General features: G+C 40.9%; 2 protein-coding genes across 2 annotated transcripts; both read left to right on the forward strand.

Moving 5' to 3' along the window:
• The first annotated feature begins 402 nt into the window (after nt 1-402).
• Nucleotides 403-3456, forward strand: LOC129776544 (centrosomal protein of 120 kDa-like). Its single transcript, XM_055782253.1, has 4 exons — nt 403-580; nt 635-1486; nt 1545-2614; nt 2673-3456. The coding sequence occupies exons 1-4, from the start codon at nt 532-534 to the stop codon at nt 3327-3329; spliced, it is 2628 nt and encodes an 875-aa protein (XP_055638228.1). The 5' UTR covers nt 403-531; the 3' UTR covers nt 3330-3456.
• A 4763-nt stretch (nt 3457-8219) lies between these two features.
• Nucleotides 8220-10283, forward strand: LOC129776955 (myogenesis-regulating glycosidase-like). The gene is made up of 2 exons (XM_055782921.1): nt 8220-10009; nt 10063-10283. Exons 1-2 carry the CDS (start codon nt 8269-8271, stop codon nt 10257-10259), a joined length of 1938 nt encoding a protein of 645 aa, XP_055638896.1. The 5' UTR covers nt 8220-8268; the 3' UTR covers nt 10260-10283.
• Nucleotides 10284-11043: the final 760 nt, after the last annotated feature.

Below are 11043 nucleotides of genomic sequence, written 5' to 3' on the forward strand. Positions count from 1 at the left end.
TATACGTACACTGCTATTAAGTTTTCTAGAAGTAACCTTCTATTAACCTTGGCCTCAAAAATATGTTGGATAATTTAAGACTAATTTGTAGTTTTGGCATCCTTGGTGGGCAAAGCCAAACTGTCTTGACCAGCTGTTCAGTTTTTGTTGTGTTTATGTATTACGCAAGGCGCGTAGAAATATATCCTAAGGTGGGCCAACTTGCTAAAACCACTCTTCAGCCATCTTGGAAGTCTACTGTGTTTTGTTTGTAAACAAAACACAATACACTTGTGCCCAAGCTCGCTCGTGATCAGTCTGTCTCTTTCACACTTCAAGGAAACAAATCCCCTTCTGCTTTCTTTTCTTCCGTACTGTTTTCATATACCGCTCCCCTAACCAACTTAGTGACGAAACGACCTCACCTAGTACCATAGACCCGTCTTGGTATTACGAATAATGATAAACGCAACGGATTTTACCGGAAAATAATGCTTATTTAGATTAATAGTATTTCATACTAGTTCAATTATACAAAACGAATCAACAACGATGAGCCAACAGTCGGACCAGCTTATTATTGTGCTTCACTTGCTGGACGGTAACACTGTTGAATATATTTGACTATTAACATTTAACTTATTCCCCCTTCTAGCCATCAACTTCCATCGGCCGAAAAACACTCCCATAGTTCTTAGTGCCTCCCTCGACAAAAATGTGCTCGAAACGGGTAGCCGTCTTCCGGGAATAGCTTCCACCAGCTTCGACAGCAATCTTGTGTGGGAAACGGACCGCGGCTCGGTGAAGCGCATGAAAATGGAGAATCTTCCTATCCGAATCGAGTGTTATTCGGTTAGTCAGACCAACTCCGAACAGGTACGCACTCTGGTTGGATGTGTGCTGCTTCCGCTGCGATCGGTTCCGCTGCTACCGTCGACAAAATCACAAACGTTGAAGGCTCGCTGGCACCGAGTAATTGGGCTGCATAGTCAGGAGTGGAAAAGCCTGAAACCGGAGATCCAGCTGATGGTCATGATAACCGATAAGCACTATTTGTTAGCAGGAAAGCAAGATGATAGGAAGCAGGAGAATCGGAACGAAGCGGATCAAAGTGTGGTTATTTTTACAAATCCGGCCCCCTCGCAGCTGGGAATGGGCGCGGATTTACCCATCCGTTTGCTAGAGGATCGTGGATTGCTTCAGGTTGGATGCTACGAACAGGAATGTGATATCTTTTTAGTGAAGATTGTGTTGAAATATGCCAAGCGGATGCAAATGCTGGTTCCCGTAGAGAATCAGTCAGTGGCGTCGGCAGGGAAGTTTGCGATAAGATACGACTTACTGGGCGATACCTATCCATGTATGCTGGAGAAGAGGTCGAATGAATTATATCTTATACAAGAAAAAATTGTCATTAACCTTAGAACTTCGTTACATTCGTTGAGGAGATATTTTGAGAAGGTCTTTTTGATTCGATTAGAAGTTTTATACGAAGATAAAATCGTTGGTGAGATACATTGTATAATACAGCCGTTCAATTATTTCATATAGCATTCGATTTTCAGGTCGTGTACGACTTCGATTTGGAGAGTTAATTGTAGAAGAGCGTTTGAATGATTTTTTATCAAAACACAGCGTAAAATCTAATACAATGGATGTGGAGAAGTATTATCAAATCGAGCCAACCTCTGATAAATATGAGGAAAACGACATTCCGGACGCAATATCCGATGGTTCCTCTTTGATTACACCCGCCGTAAAGTGCAAATTCAGTCTTAAGTACCTCTCTACTGATCGTGGGCACATTCCAGATTCTATCAGCAAGGCAACAAAACCAGTGCCTGAAACTGAGCCCTCGGAAGACAAGCCAGCACTTGAGCTGGAAATCCCTCAAATAGCTTCAATAAATTTGAACGAAACCCGTTCAATCCATCCGCCATCATCCATTCAGCTGGAAAGAAACGACATTGAGACGATACTGTACTGTGAAAGCCGTGATCTGCGGGATGTTCCCCGTACTTTCAGTTACAATCTGCTTCTCCAAAGCGTTCGTTTCAACGTTCGTCCTTCCACTGGGATGTGGCAGCTTTCTCTACACCATCCAAGAGCGGACACTCCACTAACCAAAGTGACACTCGAGCTCACAACGATCGAATCGGAAACATTAGAATTTTCGAATCTACAACTGAGATTATACTTTTCGTCCCTGACCGACCTCGTGCTCGAAACAATTACTGCCGAAAGCTCCAAACTAACGTTGCACGGTCCCCATGATCTGTACGGGTTTGCTCGGCTGGACAATCAGAGTCTCGTGGTGGGAACCAAAGAAAAACAAGCAGGAGTAGCGATACTGGAGAACCAAAACGGCGAAAGCATTGGAATGGCAACAATCTTTTGCTTCCTCGACGAAGTTGGAATCAACTATAATAGTCGAGATCCGGTGGCCGAAGCTCCGGTTTCGGCCACTCCGAGGGCCCAGTTGGATGATCAAATCTCATACCGAATGCTCGAGGAGCAAAAGCAGTGGATGATAAAGCAAAGGGAGGCTTTCATTGAGGAGCTGAAGCAGAAAAAATCTGCCCATTTAATGAAGCTTTCCAATGAATGGAAAAAACGACGGGCGAAAGAAAGTGCTGTAAGTATTTTGAATCATCATATTCTGTTGTCATCGCTTCTATGATTATGCTTTTAAGGAAATAAACGAAAAAATGGAACACGTATCAGCACTAACACGCGCGCTAGAAGAGACCAGGAAAAGCCTAACGTTTCAGAGCACTCAGCTGGTGGACCAAAACAAGGCCGTGGAAGAGATGAAGACAAAACTGGAAATATCGTACCAGCGTACGTTGTCAGATATACGGGAAAAAGCGACCCGTCTCGAAGAGGATTTGAACCATAGGTCGAAACTTCAAACACTGCGATGTGAGGAACTGGAGCGAAAGAACGATTCTCTCACTCGTGACAACGATCAGCTGAAACGTGTCAATGAACGGTTGGAGGGTGAACTAGCCATCGCTAGGAGGGAGGCGGAGCACTGTATCGACCTACGGAAGCAGATCGATACACTTGAACAGAGGCTGCGGGAAACGGAACAGTCGAAGCTATTCTACAAACAACAATGGGCCAAGATGGTTCGAGAATTGAACAAGATGAAGCAGGAAAACGAGGAGCAGTTGAGTGATGCGTTGCGTGGGAAAGATCGACGGAAGCAAATTTTCCACTGGGATGACGAACCGAGCCCTTGCTGCATTCAAACTTCCGATGAAGACTTGAAGAAAATTCATCGATTGATTTTCGAAGAGCAATGTAGACAGCAGCATCAGAGTTACTCGGCTGATCATTGCTGTTGATTATATTGAAGAACCACTAACTTACTGCCACAACGCATAAAGACTGTTATTTATTTATTGATTATTTTTAAAGGTGCTGTTTTACACGCATGCTGAAACGTACAATAAATACATTTTTACTCTTCAATCTTTTCTATTTTGGATTTCATTTCAAGCGTGCATTTTTTGCAGGTCAAAGGTGTTTCGCTTTGGAAAAATATTCCAATTTCGCCTTGAGGTAGCTGTGGCCACAAAGAATGATTTTTTAGTTTTTTTAGTTTGTGACGTTGAACCTGATATGGCCAGAGACCAAGGGCGGATCATATGATAAAAAAAAAATGTTGTTTATGCACATTACTTTATTATACAGTAGAACCCCGATTATCTGCGGGATCGAGCGGCAAGGTCACCGCGGATTTTTTGCAGGTCAAAGGTGTTTCGCTTTGGAAAAATATTCCAATTTCGCCTTGAGGTAGCTGTGGCTACAAAGAATGATTTTTTAGTTTTTTTCAATTTGTGACGTTGAACCTGATATAACTAGAGACCAAGGGCGGATCATATGATAAAAAAACAATTTTGTTTATGCACATTACTTCATTATACAGTAGAACCCCGATTATCGCGGATAACGGAAATCGCAAATAACGCAATAAAAGGCATGATCACGAACATCACATCCACATACGCTTTCACTTCTCTTACACTTCACTTAGTCTTTTTGTCTCTATCATCATTGTCAATTTCGAAAATTTGATCCATTCTGAAATAATTTTCGAAGTGATCAACAAGCTGATTGAATGCAATAATTATCGTAGTCATACGTCGACAGTACGGTCGTGTCCTTGACACAACCCACTATAATTTTCATTCATGTTTACATTATACAGTGATACACGATTACAATTCTCCCGTTCGAACCAAGCTATGATTTCATTTTACAGTTGAATGCGTTGATGCCTTTTCACAATTCTTCTCTAAGCATTTCTAAACACTAAACTCAATACTAAGGCTACAACAAATTTTTGGGGATTATGTACCGTCATAATACCCTTTTTGTGATTAATTGACAAAGAAAAATAGAGAAAAACGCAGAACGTAAACTAATGCAGCTATTTGTGAAGATCTTTTAGACTAGAAATCTATAAGGAGTGAAATTTAGTTCCAGAAAGTTCCAAAATTTGAATTAGATGCTTCCGGATTTCGAGATTTCGATTCCGATTCTGATTAGGATTCAGAGATTCAGAGATTTGATACAGATGCAGATTTCTACCCAGAGATTAAGAGATTCAGATATTCACAGTTTTGAAAAAATAGAGATTTTAATTGAGAGATTGTGAGATTAACAGATCGAGAGATTGAAAGACACAGATGTTCAACAATTTAGCGATTCAGAGATTCAGATTTAGAAACAGAGGCATATGGTCGGGGTTCTGCCAAAACTTACCAAGCACTTTTTTTTTTCAAAATTGTGTTGCTGGCTGTAGAATTTGATATCCCATCTATGTCTATAAAAATGGATTTCTGTCTGTCTGTCTGATTCTTATGGACTCGGAAACTATTGAAATGATCGACATGACAATTGGCCCACTACCCCCTCTCTACAAGGGGGCTGCCATACAAATAAAACACAAATTTCTGCATTACTGGTGAATTAATCAAGCAAATGAAACCAAACTAGGCATATGGAGGTTTTAGGGTGCAATAAATGTTTCTATGCTGGTTAGATACTCTACTACCCTCTCTAAAGGAGAGCTGCCATACAAATGAAAGACAAATTTCTGCATAGCTCGAAAACTAATCAAGCAAATGGAGCCAAATTTGGCATACGAAGGTTTTAGGGGACACGAAACGTTTCTATGGTGAATAGACACTCCGCCCCTCTCTCTGGGGAGAGGGGGGGGGGGGTTCTGCCATACAAATGAAGCGTATATTAATGCTTAATTCACGAACTAATCAAGCAAACGAAACCAAATTTGACCTGTGGAAGTTTTAGGGGGCAAGAAACATTTCTAAGGCGGTTCAACACTACTCCCACCTTTCTAAGGGAGGGCTGCCACAGAAATGAAACACAAATTTCTGCATAACTCGAGGCCTAATCAAGCGAATGGAAATTCTAATGTTTCCGAATCGATCGTTGTGAGCTCGAGTGTCACTTTGGTTAGTGGAGTGTCCGCTCTTGGATAGTGTAGAGAAAGTTGCCACATCTCAGTGGAAGGACGAACGTTGAGACGAACGCTTTGGAGGAGCAGACTATAACTGAAAGTACGGGGAACATCCCTCAGATCACGGCCTTCACAATGCAGTATCGTCTCAATGTCGTTTCTTTCCAACTGAATAGATGAAACATCAAACAAATGAAATCAAACTTAGCATATAAAGGTTTTAGGGAACGATAAACATTTCTATGGTAGTTCGTCCCCCCTCTCCCTTCGTCAAAGGGGGGCTCCCATACAAATAAAACACAAATTTCTGCATAACTCGAGATCTCGAGATTAATCAAGCAAATGAAACCAAATTTGGCATGTGGAGGTTTTAGGGTGCAAGAAACGTTTCTAAGGTGGTTAAACACTCCTCCCCTCTCTAAGGGGGCTGCCATACAAATGAAACCCAAATTTCTGCATAACTCGAAAACTAATCAAGCAAATTGAACCAAATTTGGCATGTAAAGGTTTTTGGGGGCAAGAAACGTTTCTATGGTGGTTCGACACTACTGGCCCCTCTCTATGGGGGGCTGCCATACAAATAAAGCATAAATGTCTGCAATTTTCGGAAAACTCTGAAGAAAAATGGGAAAATTCGAAAAATTCAATTCGTATGTGTTCTACAATTACATATTGACAAGCGTTGTTAGTCCATTTGATGTTTGCGGTAACGAAATTGATCTTCTTTCGAAAGTGGAAATGAATGATGTGATAAAACGCACTCCTGAATCCTCTTCTATCTATATTAATAAAAAAGGATCGCCGAATGTGTTGATAAGAGCAAAACTCGAGAAAGGAATTGTCCGATTGAGGGCTGTCTACATTCTATCATATTTTCTTTATCAAACATTTATTCCATGTAACGGAGAAACATGTTATTTGCAAGTGGATGAAAAACCTTGCACGAGAATTGTGTCTGAAAATAATCTGATATTATAATGTCGAGTTTTGGTGAAGTACTGAAATTTTATAGTAAAAAATAATTTTAAAGTGTAGATTAGAAGATCAATCAATGAACAGTTCTGCGGTTGGACCCATGAACGAGCGGTTAGCAAGAAAACGTGGATGTGATAACGAAAAATAAATTTTGGCGGGACGAAGTTTGCCGGGTCAGCTAGTCGACTATAAAATCACCGTGTCATTCGGACAATTGACAACGGCTCCAAAACAAAAATTCTGTGTAGCAGACTATGACAAAAAAGTGAAATTGCATTCAACCATGACAATTGAAAATTTTTCGAAATACTATGAAGGAATATGGGAAAATTTGGAAAATTCAATTCTCATATGTTCTACAATTACATCGTAAGAAGCGTTGTTAGTCCATTTGATGTTTGCGCTAACGGAATTTCTTCGAAAGGGGAAATGGATTTTCAGGTGAAAAACGCACTCCAATATCTTATAACTATATAAATAAAAACGGATCGCTAAATGTGTAAAAAATGTGTAAGCGTAAAGCTCGAGGAATGAATCGTCCGATTTGAGATGCCTTCATTTTATTATATTTTCAGTATAAAACATGTATTCCATGTAACGGAGGAACATATTATTTGCAAGTGATTGAACAATCTTTAACGAGGATTGTGTCTGAAAATAATTAGATACTATTATGACGAGAAGTACTCCTAGAAGTACTAGGAAACTTATAGTAAAAGGAAATACACTGCGTTTCATAACTATAGAACCACTCCATTGTTCTGAGATTCCAGAGACATGTAAGAAGTCGGTTCAATTGAAGTATATAGTATAGAATACAATAACTATCCTCATTTATAAGACTGGCCATTTGAACTTTATTATTGTTCAGCCGCGGAACATTCAAAAAACTAAAATTCCAGTGTTTCATAACTATAGAACCAGATAGAAAAACTTTCACTCCTTTACAAAATTAACGTCAATTTCACATGATTTACAATAGGTTTCTAATTCGTAGGTCATCTTTAGTTTTCAATCGGTTCAAATAACCCATTTGAAGTGGTTTCGACCAAACTGCGCCATATTGTAGTGTGTGTCTCGTTCTACGCAGATGATACTTCTCGATTAAGCTCTTCAAATCACTCATACTGCTTGTAAGCTGCATCTAATATTCGTATGATCACTCCTCATAAGTTCTTGACAGGGTTTTGATTTGGTAAACAAGCTGACCAGTACAGAATCTGAAGCCCCTATTCATTAAACTATGCCATGACTTCCGGATTTTATGAACTAATGCCAAATTACCCAATTATCACATTGTTTTCGATACAAAAACAGCAGTAAATCATTCTGAAGTACTTCGTGGCACTTCTGATTGTTCATTCGTGTTGATGGTAAGCTATCTAAACCAGGCCTTTTTGAGAAAATTTGCCGTTCGCTGAAAGTCAGCTAGTGCTATATATAATTACAAATATTTCGTTTAATAATGGAACTGCATCTGGACACGATACAATCTGCAAGGTCGTAACGTAGAGTTTTTGTTCCGGGTCTACAATTGCCGATAGAGAAACGTTTTATCACGTTTTATCACATAATACTCAATATTTACAAAATCATTTTTTTCTCTCGCATCTCACAACGATATTATCGTACAGCTATCTCGATCCAACTCAATCAAAACAATATCCACTTGTGCGAGTTTACACAATGATAGCATGCATCCAATTTTCGACCGGTAACCAATTCCAGCCGGGTATAAAAGTGGTGTCTCCATCTCCCATGTGTGAAAGGTTTGTGTTTGCATCCACTCGCAGTGAATCGTTGATTAATGGTGTGCTCGTAAAATGGAAAAGCACAAGTTCCGGCATACCCTCGGGGTTTTGCTAGTTCTCGTGTCGGTGGCGATCGCCGCTGATTACGAATTAAAGTTTGATACAGCCAACGTAACGGCAATGATCAACACGACAACCGGAGAATTAACGGTGGTACGTAATGGCATGGCCTTCCAAAGGATTCTCATGGGTCAGGATCTCAAAACGATGCAAAGTAGTGTAGAAATAGCGAATGGGTTCAAGCTGAGGAATGCTGATGGTGAGGAGATTGAGTTTACCAAGGATGTCGATGAGTCCGAGTTTTCGTTATTCACCGTGGCCAGGAAGGTTAGACACCGTTCGAAGATGGTTGTGGATTGTGTGCGAATTGCAGGATCGAACTGGTATGGCGGACCCCAACAGAAGTATCAATACTGGCCTATTCAAAAGCTGCGTTTCAATGAGTACTCGTTCATTTCGAAGGAAGCAGATAATTGCGCTGTGGCTGATCGGTATTGGTTGAATTCGCTGGGATCGTTTGTCTACGTAGATGACCAAGCGCCACTGTTTATTGATCAGAACTACGGGGAACCGGGTTATATGTGTCTGGAGGTGAAAAAATCGTTGCCATATGATATACATGACAACACATATTCTTTCATATATAAGATTGGGATTTCTAGCGATGCGAAAAAGGCTCATATGGCAGCGGTGACACATATTCTAGGTAAACCTACAGGTCATCCGGCAGAAGAAATGGTAAAATACTCTGTTTGGTCGACCTGGGCACGTTACAAAAGAGATATCAATCAGACTGTGGTATTGAAGTTTGCTGATGAAATTATTCAACATGGTTGGAAGAACGGTCAGTATGAATTAGACGATGATTGGGAAGTGTGCTACGGAGCGCTTAAGTTCAATACTAAGAAGTTTCCAAATATCAAACAAACCGTTGACTCAATTAGAGCGAAGGGGTTCCCCAGAGTTACCCTGTGGATTCATCCTTTCGTGAATAAGGGATGTGAGCCGGTGTATTCGGAGGCGAAACGCTACGGCTACTTTGTAGCGGATCACAATGGGAATCCAGACACGCAATGGTGGAACAGTATGAAAGGAGAAGCTGCCTACATAGATTTCACAAAGCCTGAGGTGGCGCAGTGGTTCACTCGAAGGCTGCAGGCAATTCTAGATGAGAGTGGAATTGATAGCTTCAAATTCGATGCCGGCGAAAGCAGCTGGTCTCCGCCCGATGCGCTACTGAATGGACCTCGTGCCCAACATCCATATCTGATCGTAGAGGATTATCTACGAGCCGTTGCTATGTTTGGAGATTTGGTTGAAGTTCGTTCAGCGCACAGTACTCAAGATCTTCCAATTTTCGTCCGCATGATCGACAAAGACTCCGAATGGAATTGGAACAACGGATTGCCAACCTTGATTACGACACTTCTGCAGATGAACATGGTCGGCTATCCACTGGTTTTACCTGACATGGTCGGCGGTAATGGTTACGACGATCATCCGCCGAACAAAGAGATGTTTATTCGATGGTTGCAAGCAAACGTCTTCATGCCGAGCATCCAATTCTCATATGTCCCGTGGGATTACGATTCGGAAACGGTTCAAATATCGAAGGCAATGACAGACTTACATGAGAAGTATACCCCTTCAATTATGGAGCGGTTCAAGCTGGCTGTTTCGAGGGGCGATCCGGTGAACCCTCCGCTTTGGTGGATATCACCGAATGATACGGAAGCGCAAAAAATCTATGACCGTAAGTATTTTGAGTGACCAAATCGAATTCGCTCAATACCGTTCTTTTTTCAGAATTTCTCCTGGGAGAAGACATCATAGCGGCGCCTGTTATTCGGGAAAATTCACGAGCCAGAGATATCTATCTGCCGGCAGGAAGTTGGGAAGATGGTAACACAAAAACTGTTCACACTGGACCGAAATGGATTAGGAACTATCCTGCTCCGCTTAGCATGTTGCCGTACTTTGTTAGGAAAACAACGTTAAATTGAATAAACAATTTATGCAAATCATTATCAACATTTCATACTAAATGTAATTGAATTTTAAATCGATTACTTGCCGATCGATATATAATTGATGTTGTGTTTTCAACGTTTATTTATTGAAATCAGTCTAAATTTAGCGTTATGAAACATCTACGAGTAATAATTTAATCTTCCCAAATTCTCGTCGTTTATTGATCTTTCCATTATATGGATTTTTTAAATTTTTGACGTAGAACTACGTATCTGATATTACTATTGGAGGTAACTTGACGATATTTGAAATGGAAATGTAACTACCAGATGTGCGAGTTGAAATTGTCCGATTCGACATATAGGGTTGGGGAAAAAGAAATGTCGTATTTCTGATCGAAATTTGACGCTTTATTTAACATACTTAAAATTATCCAATTTAAGTCAAATATGCGCCGTTTTGTTCGCAAACTTGTTGCCATTTAGAAGGCAACTTCATTAGCCCCCCTTATAAACCCCCCCCCCCCCTCCTTATTTGCAAAAAACTTAGACAGCCAGTTTTCGCAAGCCTCTTTTGAGGCCAACTTAGTATCACCAAGAGCGTTTTGCATGGACCGGAAGAGATGATAATCACTTGGAGCCAGCTCCGGCCTATACGGTGGGTGCAATAGGACATCCCATCCGAGCTCCCGTAGCTTCTGGCGAGTCATCAAAGATGTGTGAGGCCGAGTGTTGTCCTGGTGGAAAACAACACCATCCCTATTGATCATTTCTGGCCGCTACTGGTCAATCGCCATAGTTGAGCAGCTCATAGTGG

The sequence above is a fragment of the Toxorhynchites rutilus genome, chromosome 3 (assembly GCF_029784135.1).
Source record: "Toxorhynchites rutilus septentrionalis strain SRP chromosome 3, ASM2978413v1, whole genome shotgun sequence".
Lineage (NCBI taxonomy): Eukaryota > Metazoa > Arthropoda > Insecta > Diptera > Culicidae > Toxorhynchites > Toxorhynchites rutilus.